This window comes from Leiobunum rupestre, chromosome 4 (assembly GCF_980474605.1).
Source record: "Leiobunum rupestre chromosome 4, qqLeiRupe1.1.hap1, whole genome shotgun sequence".
NCBI lineage: Eukaryota > Metazoa > Arthropoda > Arachnida > Opiliones > Sclerosomatidae > Leiobunum > Leiobunum rupestre.
In genome coordinates, this window is record NC_143387.1 from 55,854,801 (window position 1) to 55,872,004 (window position 17,204).

Below are 17,204 nucleotides of genomic sequence, written 5' to 3' on the forward strand. Positions count from 1 at the left end.
CCAACCTAATTGTAAGCGTAGCTTTTTTCTAGGAACCTTGATCAAATTTAACTCTTACAGATATTTTTTCAAACATTTTCTTGATCGAGACCCCCTTGGGTTGTATGTACAATTTTTTATTTTTTTCATTGTGTGCCCTCCCCGAAACCAAATCTTGGCTACGCTAGAGGTTCCTGTGGGATCTTGGTATGCTTCCAGATTTTGGTTCTACTTTGGGCGCTCTATACTGGCTTTCATCTCTTTTCATGTAGGAATCACACTCTTGGTGCACGTGCGTCTCTTTCTGCTTTCGAGGGGCTCTACTCAGATTTTTGCTGGTTTTGGTTCTTTTGTTGTTTTATATTTTTTACTGTTTGACTACTTTGGTTCTGGTCTTAGAAATCCCATAGAACCAAAAACAGAAGTAGAGTTTAAAGGCAAGAAGAATTAGTTGTTAAAGGTAACAAATTAAAACCAGAACCTATGAGATTTCTATGGTTCTGGTTTTAATTTGTTACCTTTAACAACTAATCCTTCTTGCCTTTAAACTCTACTTCTGTTTTTGGTTTGTTTTGGTGCCTAAGGTCTCTCTGTCTGACACCAAGAGCTATATAAAAGACCTTGAATGAGAAAATTTACGGGCTTGGAAATTACCACGTTCTCTTTGCTAATGAAGCCTGCATCAGTGATTCGCCTTATTTCATAGAAAGTAAAATATACCAAATTTTAGGATATTTCGTTTAATTTCTGATTTAAAACATTAGATCATCCCTCCCGTCTTATGACTCTTATCCTACAAATACGATAGCCCAAAGCATGACCATGACGCAATTGAAATATATGAACCAAGGCTTACGAACTGTCAAATACGTGTTTGGAATTAGCTAAGTTACTAAGTAACAAGGGCTTAACTTAATATGAACAATTGAAAAAAAAAGCGTTTGAGATAAGAAAAACATGTTACTTTTGGCAATTTTCTTCACTCTTCTTGGTGGAATTATTACGTTAGTAGGTCAAGCATACTTTGTTTATAATCTGTTCTGGAAAAATGAGCCAGGTGAAGAGTCAAACTCTCCTGTATCGGAATCTGACAAATCAGCAGAAAATGATTCTTCGAAGTTTGTTTTCTGCAAATTGCCTAATGTATGTAATTTAATTCTTCCTTAATAATTGAATTATTTGGAATAAAAACTAATATTAATCATGAAAATCTTTCCAGAGTCTCTTAAAAATTATAGATACTGCAGAATGGAAAGGTCAAAGTGAATCTTGCTTAGCCTTGAATTTGCTGTTCCAGTTTTTATTCCGAGAGTGGAAAGACACTATAGAAATGAGACGTTGGGTAATGAGAAAGCTCAGTGCAGAATTTCTTGAAATGCAGCGAACTGCTACTGGGAGACTATTAGATAAAATAACTGTAATTGCCAATCACACTTAAGTATGAACGGAAATAAATATAAAAGTAACTATTTATAATTATAGGTACGTGACCTTCAACTTGGGTCTATATTACCTATTATAAAATGTGTAGAAATAAAAAATTTAGCCCTAAATGAAGCTAAAGAAACTATAGAAGTATTAAAAATTGATAATATAATATTTTAATTTTGAGGGAAATATGTTAATTAAATTATTTTTTAGACTTTAGATTTATGTTTGGAGCTAGCGTACCAGGGTAGTTTCCAATTAGCTGTTGATGTTGATCTAGTCTTGGGGAAGTCTGCGTCTTTGTCTGTGTCAGTCATTAAATTACAAGGCAAAGGGCGCCTAGAACTTACTCGTAAACCTTTTAGTCATTGGTCATTCGCATTCTACGAGGTTATTATATTATTATTAATTTATTATTATTATATTATATAAATTCTACATAAAATAATATTGACATATACTTTGTTAACTTTTAGGAGCCTATGGTGGAGTTCCTAATTGAGTCGCAATTTCAAGGAAGGCAGTTGCCCCAAATAAAATCATTAATAATTAATCAAGCAAGAAAAATTCCTATTAAAATGACCATTGAAGTTAACCCTTTAAAAATAAAAGTTCATTGATATTTCAGATTCGTCGTGCTCTCCGAAAGAAGCATACCCTGCCTAATTACAAAATCCGTTTCCGTCCATTTTTGCCTTTTCCCACATTTCCCGCCCATTTAGTCCGAGACCAAGCCACCTCTACTAGCTTAGCAGAAGGAGATATAAACTTAGCTAACCTATTAGAAAACAACGAAATCACTGAAAACTCCCTGAATGGAGGAACGCTAGAAGCTACTGTGCTAAATTGCAGTCGTTTGCAACTAATTCAAGGTGCCAATAAAGTATTCTGCAGCTTATCACTTGATGCTAACTCTTGGGTCGGTGGGACATCATCGCGGGATTCTTATTCTTATCATCGTTTAGAAATAGAAAGGGTTAAAAAACGGCCATTGGGGTTGACTTTTAAACAAGTAAATTGTTTGAATTTTTCTTTAAGGGTACACATTAACTAAATAATTTTATCTCAGCAATATGTGGAAGAACGATGCCAAAATTGTGTCATAATTGACTCCGTGCTGCCAAATTCACCAGCTTCTAAAGCTGGCTTTCTAAAAGTATTAGAACATTTAAACCTTGGCTTGGTTATATAGAAAACCAATCACAACTGTCTAGCTCATTATTACTTAATAAATTTAGTTTTATAGATTGGTTGGACTATTGTCATCAAGCTAAGGCCTATAAGTGCATGGGCAAGATTATAAAATGTTTATACATTACGCAGAATGATGTAGTCGTTGCTGCTGAAGGAATAACTATCTCGAATACAAAACAATTAGTCAAAACCCTGAAAATGGCTGATAATCAGTATGGTAGAATATTATTTAGAATTAACCGCATTGCCTTCTAATTTCAAATAATCATTTAGATTTTACATTTCCGTTGAACGGAAAATTGAAATAAACTCCGATAACCCAAATGAAGATAAATCAAAAGAAATTTTAGAAGAAAGTGGAGTTGATTTGCAAAATATTGAAAGTGCTACCAGTATTAATTTCAGTTCGGAAAACTTGAGGAAAACTACCTCAATAAATGCCTTAGAAGTCAGTTTACGTATTGTAATATTTGAAAAAGTAGCTAACTAATTTCGTATCTTTCAACCATGCAGAATTCATCGTGGAACGAAAGATTTCTTTTTGATTTAACCAGTGAATGTTTATGCCTTAATATTGGTGTTTGGTGTCAAACATCGCATAAATCCCAGACTAATTTATCCGACAAAGCTAGCGTGTCAAGCTCTCAGGATGACTTATCCACTGTTTGCGACGTATTGATTGGACACGTAAGAATCTCTTTGCATTTTACTTTGCTTCTTATTCGTAAACATTTTGTGTTCAAACGTATACCCAATAAGTTGCATGAAGTAACTTTGACCTGTAGACCTTATTTGCTTTTTTTGTTTAAAAATTAAATGATTCTGCTAAGAGTCAGTTTCAGTTATAGAGTTATATATTTTATGATAATGGTTGAATAAAGTTTATTATTTCTAAACCTGGTACTGCTCAAACGTAATGTTTATGTTATTCTTGCACTTTCACACAATTGGTGTCTTTCCACATTAACATTTTCTATACATGACTATCATTCATAACCCCTCTTTAATCCTTTGACGCTTTTTGTGATTCAAAAGGCAAGTGTACCCATCCTGAGCCTTGTTAAAGAATGTTCTTCAACTACCCAAGGTTCTCACTTGGAAGTTTTCAGGCTTATCCCACCCAACTCTTGGCAACTCGACAGGTGCTTTCTCTTAATCTATAAAATAAAAACCATTCAAAACTGAGTGTTTTACTATTAAATTGTCATACCAACGCAAATTTTGAAATATTATCTTTTAGAAAATGGCAAAAACTATCACTTCATCGCGGCTTTGATTGGAGACTTTGCTGTGGAGATATCACCCTCTATTTTCGATACTTTAACAATCAAGCTAAACCTCCAAATCCTAAGATAAGAGGCAGAATGAACGAAGCTTTACAAAAGGCAAACGCTAAGTTTCTAAAAACCGAAGACAAATCCCTAAAAGAGAAGGATAAAACTCCACCCATTAGAAGGCTATCCTTATCTTCCAGCTCACCAGTTCATTTACTTAAACCTGAGACCAATACAGTGTCTCGCTCAGCTACTGACTCTGAAGATGATATATCGCAAAACTCATCAAACAGTTCCAAAGAAAGGTAGGTAAACTCGTAAATTTATGATCCAATTAGTTTAAAATTCAACCTTATGAAAAATTTACAGTTCGCACGACTTTATCAGTGCTCATTTTCATTCTACTGCGACTTGTGATTTTTGTCAGAAAAAGGTAACTATATATATTTCCTTATAAATGGGACGGATTCTTCAGAAATTAATTGTAAAAAAATATTTTTTATCTCAGATATGGCTAAAGACTGCGTATCAATGTCGTCTTTGTTCCATGATCTGTCACAAAAAATGCGTCAATAGGTGCAAATTAGAAACATCATGCGATAAAGTACGCAAAAGCGTGCTTAACATGACCAAAAGCTCGCTGGGAATCACTGAAAGCGCTAAGGAAGTAGATGCCACTGGGATGTCTGGAAAAGCCAGAAAATCTTTTGATAGCATCTCTCCTATTGTAAGGCAAAAAATCCGTCTTTGTAATACTAAAAATTTGACTTATTAAACTCTTATTTTGCCAGTCATGTCGCAAAAACTTGAATGCATTATTATCAAACATTGCACAATCTGCCCAGCGCCATCAGAGTCAGCCCCCTAGCTCGGAAACAAATTCAAGTCCTAAAATTGGTTCTCCGTCAGTTAGTTCAAGTCTTTCCCGGTCTGGTTCGTCATGCAACTTATCACTTCCCAATACAAGCGTTTTCCCAGCATCAAAAAGTTTGCCACCATCACCTTATCATTCACCATCTCAAAGTAGAAAGGTAAAACGAAGGTAGTTTTAAAAAGTGAGAGTAGCTAAAAAGTCGGCTTTTTCCAGTCTTCCTTACAAGGAGCCAATGATGAGAACCCTCAATTATCATCTTGGTTGGAAGTACTGCTATCGCATGAAGATAATAAGACTGATGATGAAAGTGAAGTTGAAGAATTAGACGATGAAGACATTGATGGAACACTGGAGCTAATGATGAAGTTTCCTCATGATGACACTCTCTTAGCATTAGCTAAGGAAAAGGGAAAAGACCTCTATGGTCGTATGACATATAAAAGACGACACAAGAAGCTCGAACGCATGGTAAAGTTGTGATTGTATGAAAATTCTAATGGCTTCTGCAAATAATAAAAAAATTCCATTTAGATAACGAAACTTCAACAAGCGGTAGATCGCGAAACGTCTACTAGAAATAGATTAGCTAAAGAAGAAATGAAAACTCAGAACCTGGCTGAAAAAACCAAACTGGCTTTTCTACTAGCGAAATGTGACCAACGAAATCAAGCTCTGGCTACTTTGATGCTGCTTTACTTATCGGCAATGCAACACTGCCATAACAATGAAAATAATGAGGCAAATGCAGAAGCGGTTTCTGAAGCTGATGAGAGATCTGATATTACAAACGAAAGCGATTCGGCTACCGAAAACATTAGCTTAGTTAGTGACAGTACCGCCGTTGTCAGTAGGGAAAGTCATTCTTTAGACCTGAAACCCAATGTGTCTCATTACATCTCTATCACCGCTCCCAGCCCCATTAATGAGTTAAATAATTTTCCCACTGCGGGTAGTACGTTCAAGGAAGATAATTTACAACTAGATGATGAAAATTCATATGTGGTTCGGGTCCCCGATTCCATTCAACTCGGAGTTTTGGTCTCAAATGCGGAAGAACCAGCCTTAATCGAACCAAATGATAATCCTAGTTTGAAACGTTAAAAGTTTGGAAAAGGGAAGATAACATTTTTAAGTACGCGTATCAATATTCTTTGTAGAAATATTTCATTTAAAAGCTTATCACTGTTTATAATTATCTAATAAATGTACTGTAAAATGCTGCCTAACCCAATAACAATTATGGTGCTTTTTTCCCTGTGTCACTATATTATTTCTATAAATAGTATGTAACTCAATACATAGGATTACAATAAATTATTTTCAATCGCTTATTTTAAAATTCTATAACACTGTAGATAATATTGTAATTTAACAAAATGTATAGTAGTCAGTCCAAATAAAGATTATTTCACAATTTTTTTTAATAACTTATTAGAATATTAGGCAAAATATCAACACACCAACGCATGTCCGATTTTGTTAATATTTTTTTTATACTTTAGACGATACTGAACATTTTTACGTCAAAATTATTTTGCGGAAATAAAAATTCGCGGAGATATTAATTTGGTAAAATTTACGTTTATTAGAGTGACCTTTAGGGCTGTGCGAGTACTCGAACATCATCGATTACTCGGAATTTTTTGAGGTCGAGTACTCGAACTCGATCTCGAATAAGTAATTGGAAAATACTCGTCGATTATAGAGTACCAAAAAATTACATAATCGGGTACCCGATTACTCGAATAAGCTGCTCTCTAAACTCGTCGAGTATTTTTTTTTATCCTCGTTAGTTCAAAGTGGGGTTTTTGCAACTTTTTGGGGTGGCAATAAACGGCACCTATACAAGACGTACAAACAACAAACGATCCGAATGACCCTGGGGATGGATCACGGTGTTTAATACTTGCTGCGTCTCCACGGTTTTTCTTCAAACAATATTATTAAGATTTGGTTTTGATATGGTGACGCTTCTCGTCGTCTCGAGTTCGGATGTCGGCCGGCGTTAGGACTCAGGAGTCTTAACTTCCTGAATCCTAATAGTTTAAAAACAAATATATTGTATTGTTATTTTACTATTAATTACTATAATTAGGCTAGTATCCTAGTATAGTAATCTTTTATATCCCACTAGTCACTATAATGTTACTTAAGTTGTGAAAACTGGTTTTTTCAGCATTAAAAGTTAGTTTAAATACTAAATTTAATTTCCTAATCGATCACCCGAATCGTTTAAAATAATACTCGAGGTTTTTTCTTAATTACTCGACTCGAATTAGAGAAACTTTCCCTTAATCAAGTACTCGATTACTCGACTCGACTTCAATATTACTCAACTCGAATACTGGATGAAAAAAAATTGGTAATCGAGAATCGATACCCGACTTCAATATTACTCGACTCGAATACTCGTTGGAATAAAAATTGGTAATCGAGAGTCGATACCCGACTTCAATATTACTCGACTCGAATACTCGATGGAATAAAAATTGGTAATCGAGAGTCGATACCCGACTGGATTGCCTAAAACCACTAGTCGCACAGCCCTAGTTACCTTTCGCCAAAATTCGGCCCGATTCATTGTAATTGTAGGTGAAGTAGGATACGCAATGGGCTTAAATAAATTTGCAATAAAATTAAAAAATTGTCCATTTTGTATTTGGGGAAATGGTTAAACTTGCGTAAATTAAATGTTAGTTAAACTTTTTACATTAGTCAAGGAGCAGGGGAGTGCAAGGTAGCTGCTGCCTTTAAAAATGCCAAAAACCAATTTTACTCTTGACATTTCGCGCGACTGCGGAACATGACAGCAGCCAAATATCCATGGATTAAACGATTCCTTCAACCGGAAGAAGGAAGGGCCCATTTAGCGTGAGCCCAAAGTCCTCCTATCATCCTATGCGATTCTTGTGGACCCCGGTTTCAGGATCTCTGAAGTGCATGGAATGGTTAACGGAAAAGCTATAATCATAAACCAAGTGTTGGCACCTGCTCCCGCGACCTAGAGGACATATTCGTTCCCACCCAATATTCCACAAACGGAAAATATAGAAAATACTTAGTCCCCGCTCAAAATTGCATAAAACAGAAAATCGAAAATTTCGTGTATCCTACTATACCACAAACGGAAAAGTAGCGCTAGAAAACGTTAATTTTGGTTAATTTTCAACAATTAATATCTCCGCGAATTTTCATTTCCGAAAAATAATTTTAACCCAAGACACCCCCTTAGGCCTAAGTCATCAAGCGTCTTTTGAAGCCATTAATTCAGGTGGCCGGGTTACAACGCGTATAGGAGGGTGGTGTCGACCAACATACTAGAGGTTATATTCCTTATAATTAGGTTTAAAAGGTCGGCCGTGGTTCTATAGAACAATTATACCGGGTCACTGTGCTGCTAGCCTCGGTGTGAGCCCTGGGGTTGTCAAAGGTGGGTAAACAGCGCATTTTGATATCTTTACGCGCGAAAAACGGTTCGGTGTGACTGTGAAGCGTTTAAATCTACTCCTTATTTTTTCTCCATAGTTTGAAAGTCAAAATCGGTCTACATCTCAATAGTTCTTTTTATAAAGTAACGTGGCCTTCTTGTTGAAATGTTGCTCTTACGTCACAGTCTCTTACTTTGACAAGCCTACGAGCGCGCGCTACAGTCGCGAGGAATATAGCTTTTTCTAGAGCGCGTGCGAGGAATACACTAATAAAGCTGGGTCTTGTGACGTAAGAGCAACATTTTAACAAGTTGGGCAAGACCACTTTTTATTTTATAAAATCAACTATTGTTATACGTCAGTATAAACTGGTTTACTGGCTGGCCAGCGATACCACACACGTGCGTTTCTCAAAAACATTGCGCTTGGTTATTGCAACGCGGATGTAATGTGGTTATCGTTCTTTTATCTCACGGCAATTTCTTGGAGCTCCTTCCTTACTCGATTTTGGAGCTTCTGGTCTAGCCTAATTTCATAAATCATTTATTAATTAATAATTTGGCGAGCAATCGATGACTATAAGCAAATGTAACATAATCACTCAAAAGTATGCCTGGGTATTAGTGTATTACATTTCCCGAAAAATGTTTTTCAATGAAAACTTGTTTAACAAGTACACAAAACATACAGTAAGTGGACCGAAAACTGGAAAATTCGTAAATCCATATACTATTGAAAATGTTACTATGGCACGAGCTAAACTATAAATTGTCAAAGCTATAAACAAGTGACGAATAGGCCATTCCATAAATTCGCTAGCACTGTCCAACTGGTTCTTATGATAATTCATAACGCAGTCAAGCCTGTGGACGTGAAAGAAAACAAAACAGTAATCAAGAAGGCCACGTTATTTTATAGAAACGCCCATTTTAAGTGTTTTCAAAATCCGCTTCACTAACTTTTCTTCATATGCATTTTTGAGTGGATATTTTCCATGTGCTAAAAGGAGAGTCGTGTTTTGCATGTTTTGTACTGATGCGATAATTAACGCTAGATTTCTCAAGAAAGTAAAATTTTTAGCAGTACATCCATATACTGTTCTTTGCTGTGTAGATTTTGGTATAATTTTGTAACATATTTATCGAGAAAAATGTAAATACATTTTTTATTTGGAATTACCTCTAAAATAGCTTGTTTTTAGCAAAATAGGCGACTTCGCGTAAAAGCATTTCTTTTTCAATTTAAATATAAGCTAGGCTAAGATCAAAGTGTAGTATCATTTCCCTTCAGCTGTTAAACACCTTTCACCATGAGCCACGATAGTTGTATCGTACATTCAGATTTGTAATATGTGGTTGAAAAAACCAGCTAGCCACAGCGTTAAAGGACTGAAGTTTTTCCCACAATGGTAACTGACCTTTCGATGAAAACCTTCGTATTTTAAAGATAAGTTTAAAATGCGGATACAGTAGATAACTAGCTCTAGGTTGTTTTTAATTGGGCCAATGATGTTCAATAACTTAATAACAAATCATCAAAATATTTTGGGAAACGTAGAAAGATGTTGCAGTTCCCACTAGAGCCAGATGTTAAAGTTCTCACTATAAAATTGATAAAGAAATCCCACCATATATATATAAACAACTCGAAAGTTGAGACACTTCGGCAATTTTAGAACAACATGGCAGTCGTTTTGGTATTACTAGCAGCTTTTGTGGCCTCCGCCGTGGCGGGTACGATATTTATAAATTCATTGTTTCTAAACAAAGCGGGACTAATATCTCTTAATATTTAGAGTACAAGCCGATGGAAAATCCCAACTTATTTGGTGGTGATATGTTGGGTGTACACGTTGACGTAAGATAACGTAATTTTTTTAAACTATTTGCGAAAACAACTTAAATTTTTAATAATTAGGAACGTAATGCCATACCCTACGACTCTCAAAGATGGCCAAATGGAGTAGTTCCTTTCACAATTCACAGCAGTTTGGGTACGCGAAATATTAACTAATAACAAAATCTTCCGGAAATTGAAAAATATATTTATTTAGCTAACATTCGTAGCCGTATCATCGCCGCTATGAACCACTACCACCAATATACTTGTATCAGGTTCAAGGAAAGGACATCCGAACGAAATTTCATCCAAATCTTCAGAGGACAAGGGTGCTACTCCATGGTCGGTATGACTGGAGGCGGACAACAACTTTCCCTCGGTCAAGGATGTGAAAGTCACGGAATCATTGTCCACGAATTGGGACACGCTATTGGATTTTACCACGAGCAGAACCGATCTGATAGAGACAGTTACATCGTAAGTATTATGTCATTGAACAAACGCGGGTGCTCTAAAATTTGCATTTATTCTTATCCTTTAAAGAATCTCGCGGCCAAGCTGTACTGGCCATTAATAAACGTTGTCTAAATTGCAGAACATCTTCTGGAACAACATTCAAAGTGGAATGTCCTCTCAATTTGCCAAGCTTGCCCCCAACCAGAACCGTCTTTTGGACGTATTTGACTACAACTCCATCATGCTTTACGGAGATTTATCTTTCTCCAAAGATGGCTACTCCAAGGTCATGAGTACCAAACAAGGCGGAAGACTGAGAGAAGTTTACGACAAACCAGGTCTTTCCCAAAGTGACGTGCTCAGGATCAAGAAGTTATACAGATGTTAAAATTTTAAAATCGAAACATATGTTGCTTCCATCATGAACGAATAAAGGTTTATTGTTTATGTAAGTTCTTAAAAATAATCGATCAAATGAAATATTATAGCATAGACTATAAACTGAAAAATATATTTATAGAAAACCTTCTAAAATAATGGAAATTTTTTTATTTAATTTTCCTATTTAAAAATAACTAACAACTTTCACTAGGAATTATGGTATTATGTAAAAATGAAAAAATACTGGTACAGTAATTAAAATAAGAAAAAAAACTTCAACCGTTTACAATACTCAATCAAGATGAAGTATTTTGGCAACCGACTGAGCACTCATGTACATCATCTCTGAGCGGTTTTTCTTAAAAGTTTCAATAGCCAAATTTCGAACTTCTTTCCAAGCGTACAAATCCCTGCCATTAAAATCAGAAACATAAACAAAATCTCCATACTGCAATAAACTAATACAAAAATTAGTAAAACTTTACCTATAAATAGGCTGAATAAATTTCATTCGTCCCTGCTCTGTTACGAAAGACAACGCATACGGAACAATATCTTTCCATTTACTTAGCAATACCAACCTTATCCAACTTAAAATTAAAAAAATAAAAATAAATTATTCCGTTCTTTGTAGCGAGGTTAAAGGTGTAAGAAGTGACTGAAGTGTATAGTAAGTATAATTAAGTTACCATAATCTGATATCCGAATTATGATTATAGCTTAATTTTATCCAGTGATAATGGAGCATTCTAGAATGTAATAACTATATTAAGGAGCAGCCACCTTTGCTTGAAATTTTAGCTCCACGCTTTAGGATATTTACTTCAGTTGAATGGTTGAAAGCAAGCTAACAAATTCTAAAACTTGTCGCGAACTCAGTTGTTTAAATTCACTAATGGTTGATTTTAACTCCTCTACACCCAATTGAATCCATTTTTGTCTTAAGGCAACGCATTGCATTGCTAATGAGGCATCAAATCTACGCAGTATTTACTTTAAACCTCAGAATTATGAATTTTTACAAAGATATTTTTACTTCGGTTTTATAAAAGGCATTCCAGGTGTATAAAACCAGCCATCCCAGTCAACGGTTTTCAAGATTGATATCTTGAATATTAATAATTTAACTTTTCAGTTTACGATTTATCATTTGAATGTTATCAACGCACTAAAATCACCCCTGCGATTAAATGTTTAAAATCAATTACTTTATCTTTGAAGTAATGAAAGATAAACTCCTTAAACATCGTAGTGTCAATTGATTTGTACTTGAATTCCTCAACGTAGGCTCTTAAAGAGCCATCGAAACTTTCTGTAATTCAAGCATTACTTCTTTGATATTTATAGAATTATCTAACTACCAAAAAATACTGTACCTTTTCCCCCCAATTTCTGTTCTAAATAGTACAACAATTAGGTGTGACCTTTTTCGTAGGGCACTCGGGACAAGGCATCATCGGGGTCTATTCCTTTCAAATCGACCACTAATTGGGTTAGAGGATTGTCCTTTCCCCGAGTATCAATCTTGTCAGGAATCAAGAGGTTAGTATAGTAACATAAAAGGTAAATTCGTCCATAATTAAAAGGGATAATACAGCTAAATCCTAAACAAATTTGAAGAAATTAAAAAGCTTACTAATAACTCGGATCAAATAGATCTTCGAGCAAAAAACGCGAAACTCGGATCTAAAGATTTGACAGTCGCCAGCCAGATTTCCCGCACGGTACTGATGAGTTCCAAATAGAACGAAACCGGTCTACCGTTGGAATTTCTGGCTATTTTTATTACTCGAAGATCTATTTGATCCGAGTTTCGCGTTTTTTGCTCGAAGATCTATTTGATCCACGTTATTAGTAAGTTTTTTAATTTCTTCAAATTTGTTTAGGATTTAGCTGTATTATCCCTTTTAATTATGGACGAATCTACCTTTTCACGTATTTTATCATCCTTCTCACAGTCCATAGGTGGTTTCTTCAAACTTAACATAAAATACGTCGAATTCGCAGTGGCGTCACTAATGGCGTAGTCACCCTGTGTGGTAACTTGACATGTGGTGTTCCCCTGAGCCATACAGACCAGACCATAGCGGAACATTTGTTATGTGACACACACACCCCCGGTATGTATTTTTACGGTACGGGGGTATATAAATCCAATAATCCATGTTATGTGACACCCTCTAGTGACGCTACTGAGAGTTGATTCATCTAACTTCGTATTTAAGTTCTTTCCATCCACCCAAGGCGTAGAAATCACGGTGTCTCTCATCATTAATAATTTGACCAATAATTTTACGTTCCAAAAATACGGTAAAGCCTTCGTTAAGCCAAAAATGGTCAAAGTTGCGATTTGTTACTAAATTACCGGTCCAACTATGCGCAATCTCATGAGCAACGACATTTGCTAATGATCTGTCCTCTGCCTGCAATGTTTTACGTTATACATTCAAAAAATATATAATTGTAGTGCTGTACGTATTTACCAAAACTGTTGGTGTTATGAACGTGAGGCATGGATTTTCCATCCCACCCAATGGAAACGATGGCGGAAGCAATAGTAAATCATAGATACCCCAAACATACGGTCCAACTAAGCTTTCAGCAGCTTGAATCATAGCTTCTGCCTAATATAGTGAATATTTTAGGATTGGCTAAGATTTGGGCAGGGTTATTCAGCATTAGGAGGCTGGCCTACGGAAGCGTTCGGATGGCACCCATAAATCCGACTTGCTTTCCTCAAATTTATCATCTTTTATTGTTATTGCGCGGAGCGCCATCTAGGTTATTTACATTTAGTTAAGATAGTCAAAATTTAAAATAAATATTTATTGAATTTTCTACGTTATAGAAATAAATACATTTTATTGAAGGAAGTCGAAGGTATTGTGGGACACGCGTTCTATCGCCGCTATAGCGACGTAAGACTACCTTCTAAAAGTTAAATAAACCTAATTATGGTTTTTGTAATGGGAACTTAAGCCTTGGCGCTGTTATTATTGATCTCAGGGGATGATCACTTCCCGTAATGATTACGTAACTGATTACAGATTTAGCATTAACAAATGAAGGACTCGGTTTCGTATTACTGTAATTGGTGTACAGATTTTTGGGAAGTGGTCGCTTAGGGGATAATGAACCCTGCGGCAAAAAATAAATATGTACTATTCTATTATACAGGGTGTTTCAAAAAGGGTGGTATGAGCGAAGACCTACGGGTTCTACAGATTATTTTAAGACGAAAATGTTCTATGACATTTTTTCGATTTGGGCCGCCGGTTTGAAGTTTCGAAACACTTGATGTATGGATGACCCCTAATTTTAACGCTAGTTTTAATAAAATAATTAACGTAAATAAATAGTTTCATTGATGGCTCTCCGCACGCGCCCACAATAATATTTCGCTGTGAGTAGCGCGCAAACGTAAAGTTTTGAAAATGAATGAAAAATTCACGCGCTTCGAAAACTGTTTTGAGCAGCGCGAGCCCACGCTTGAACTTTTCGTGTGGTTACAATTTTTAAACTTGTCAAAGTTATGCCCAGTCGTAATTTACCTTTAACAGCGGTGTTTCACTATTAGTTCTTACTCTTTGCTAACCCGGTGAAACTTTAAAGCAGGCTGATGTAACATTTACACTGCCGTGCAAAGCACAAAAGCATTAACGACCAAAACCAAAATATGGAGAAAACCCCGCGAAATTCAATTTTTCTTTGCCTTAAGATACCCCAACTTACTTCTTTCAAGTTTATATAGTAGACTTGGATTTTTCAATTCAAATTATATTCTGGTACTAAACAATTTACAGGCCAAACGATATTTCAGAAATATCATTAAAAAAAATGCTTTTTAGCACGTATATGTTGGAGAGTTTCCACCAATATTTCCTATTTAAATGTTTGTGGAAAAACTTACGAAGGATTTGAAAAAGGTGGAAGTGGCTCCATTTCCTGGATTAAATCAAGTAAATAATTTATGTGACTGTAAACAGGACTGTAACTTCACATTCTGGAAGTAGGCTTAATTAAGCGCGCGCGACTATTTATGTCTTAAAACGCGAAAAAAATTAGTCTTGATTTGACTTTTAAAGAAAATAAACACATTAATGCGTTTTTGGTTTGAAAATAATGCAAAAACCTAAAATAATGCTTTTTGCAACAAGTCATTTCTCTAAGAACAAAAATTTTAAATTCGAAAATTAGTTCAAAATTGAATTTAACGTATAAAATCTGTTAAACGAAAATTTGGTAGTTAATGCTTTTGCGCTTTGCACGGCAGTACAATGTTAAGCTTGTTTCCCACTAGCGCGCGTCATAATGTTATTTTCTTTACGCGCGTAAAAACGTTTGAACGATTCAAAGCTGAGAAACGCGTCGTTGCGCGCGCCAGTGGAAAACAAGCTTTAGACCTTTAAGGATCTCAGAGATGTTAATTACCTAATTTCTTCGAAGGGGTCAAATTGGTACAGTGATTTCATTTTCATAGAAAAACAGGCTCTAGCTGTTTTGGGCTATATGGCAAAGCCCAAAAACGATCCTAGTCTATTTACTTTTTCTTTGGGCAATTTCACAAATTATGACAAGGACCACAACGAAGACGTCGACACTTTCTGGCCAAACAATAGTTGCACTCTAAATATATTTCGATGTAAATCTAAATACAAGTTGACGCGTTTTCTTTTTTCGCGTGGGAAAAAGATGTTATGATGTCAAAGGGCTCAACTAATTCCACGGTTGTTGCTCCCTTTTAGGCAGTGCCGTATTTCCGCCTAGGCCAACCTAGGCCATGGTTTAGGGACCCATCCTTGGAAGGAGCCCTCCAGTGACCGTAATTACTGTATTCGAAGGCATAAATCTATAATATCAATCGTATTTTATATTGGAGAAATTCCTAAGTAGAAGATTTTGTTTTAAAATTACCCAAATTTATCCCTGGCAGTTTACGGACGCAGTCTTAAATCTCAATGTTGCATAATTATCGCGTATTTAGTCGACGATTGTTAAGAGCTTTTATTTAGTAATATAACCGTAGAGCTCAGACTTCTACGCTGAATCAGGGAAATTCAGGCACAGCCTAGTTTCAGGGATCAGAGTAAATGCAGCGCGTGAAAAGGGGCCCCAGACTCCATATCTACCTATGGGCCCAGGATCTCTTAAGTCCGGCCCTGCTCTTAGGTGATGTCACAGGTGATAGAGACCCCGTTTCGACCTTTTTGTTTCAGCTCCAATTCAAGGTGACGCCTTAAAATTGCTTTACAGCATGACTTACATTTTTTCCTTTAATCTACTCTAATATTAATGTAACGTAAGCTTATCGACAATTAAACAAAGATATTCATTGACATTGCCAGGGCTAAGGTTTGCGTAAGAACTTGATAAAATATATTACTTCTGCAAATTCATACGCGGATTTGTCCACAAACTCTTTTTCAGACCACACGTGACTTCTCGGACCAATTTTTCTGTGAAATACAATATTATTTAATTATCCTACAATGAAATTCAACAGACCTATTGTTGAAAAGTACCTGGACTCTAAGGCTCCTACGGCAATAGCAATTAAGTAGCTAGGAATTGGCACTTTTTGATTGAAATTGTACGTTTTTTTATTTGGAACTGAAGCGGCATCATGCCCTTGGGTAATAGCGCTCATAAGAACAACCAAATCTTTATCAGCGCTTATACTCGCCGTGTATGTCGTTTTTACTGAAGGAGTGTCTTGGCATGGTAGCATAGATCGGGCGTGAATTGCCTGCCATCATAGAATGTTGTTAAAAGACCGTTATAATTGTGAAGAAAACTTTTTCAGGAGAAACGCCATTAGAGATCAATTTTTAAGTGCCTGAAGTCTTACCAGATGGCCCCAACAGTCTGAAATATAGAAATATAAAAACCCCCAGAAATATAATGTCTTTTGTGTTTCTTTTTTCCCGAGTTGAAGTTTTGATCCTAGTTTTCCATAAATTGGTAAGTAGTTATTTCCTTCCCGCTAAAACGTTTAAATTGGCGCCATCTAGTCCAAATAAAAGCAGAGGTGGCAAAAGTTTTGAAGGACAAAAAAAAATGAAGTTACGTACAAAATCTAAAAAAAAAACGAATTGGCGGCGGGATCAAAATTTATCGGCGGCGCGTTGAAAAATAAATTACATGGCGGCGGCGGCTCGGCGCCAGAGAAAATATCGGCGACGGTGGCGTTGGATCGGCGGCGCTAGGCTCTAAGCTAGAGTTGCTATTCCTCCTCTATATTTTCTATGGTTTTTCGCCACGAAAGCGATGGCGCCATCTGTCTTTGTAAAATGAAGCTAACTTAAGATAAACCAGTCACTTAAGCTACGAATGAAATTTGGTGAAACAAAA

At 36.0% G+C, this 17,204-nt stretch overlaps 3 protein-coding genes across 3 annotated transcripts; 2 read left to right on the forward strand and 1 right to left on the reverse strand.

The window, feature by feature from the left end:
• The first annotated feature begins 585 nt into the window (after nucleotides 1-585).
• On the forward strand, nucleotides 586-6,143 carry Pdzd8 (PDZ domain containing 8). The gene is made up of 17 exons (XM_090173339.1): nucleotides 586-1,122; nucleotides 1,199-1,396; nucleotides 1,462-1,554; nucleotides 1,621-1,797; nucleotides 1,884-1,964; nucleotides 2,036-2,419; nucleotides 2,477-2,563; nucleotides 2,731-2,813; nucleotides 2,875-3,049; nucleotides 3,115-3,288; nucleotides 3,637-3,743; nucleotides 3,842-4,180; nucleotides 4,245-4,308; nucleotides 4,384-4,602; nucleotides 4,667-4,906; nucleotides 4,963-5,217; nucleotides 5,281-6,143. Exons 1-17 carry the CDS (start codon nucleotides 937-939, stop codon nucleotides 5,848-5,850), a joined length of 3,432 nt encoding a protein of 1,143 aa, XP_090029465.1. The 5' UTR covers nucleotides 586-936; the 3' UTR covers nucleotides 5,851-6,143.
• Nucleotides 6,144-9,827: 3,684 nt separating this feature from the next.
• LOC149948375 (astacin-like metalloprotease toxin 5) lies at nucleotides 9,828-10,924 on the forward strand. The gene is made up of 5 exons (XM_090173340.1): nucleotides 9,828-9,910; nucleotides 9,973-10,034; nucleotides 10,095-10,170; nucleotides 10,231-10,493; nucleotides 10,612-10,924. The coding sequence occupies exons 1-5, from the start codon at nucleotides 9,859-9,861 to the stop codon at nucleotides 10,858-10,860; spliced, it is 702 nt and encodes a 233-aa protein (XP_090029466.1). The 5' UTR covers nucleotides 9,828-9,858; the 3' UTR covers nucleotides 10,861-10,924.
• Nucleotides 10,925-11,066: 142 nt separating this feature from the next.
• Nucleotides 11,067-16,602, reverse strand: LOC149948376 (leukotriene A-4 hydrolase-like; the record flags this gene model as incomplete). The annotated part of the gene is given in 11 exon segments (XM_090171067.1): nucleotides 11,067-11,263; nucleotides 11,339-11,443; nucleotides 11,543-11,602; nucleotides 11,677-11,832; nucleotides 11,890-11,960; nucleotides 12,062-12,165; nucleotides 12,230-12,377; nucleotides 13,067-13,276; nucleotides 13,337-13,477; nucleotides 16,237-16,309; nucleotides 16,376-16,602. Coding segments are annotated over 11 exon segments (1,413 nt in total), but the record flags the coding sequence as incomplete, so codon positions are not given.
• Between the last annotated feature and the right edge of the window lie 602 nt (nucleotides 16,603-17,204).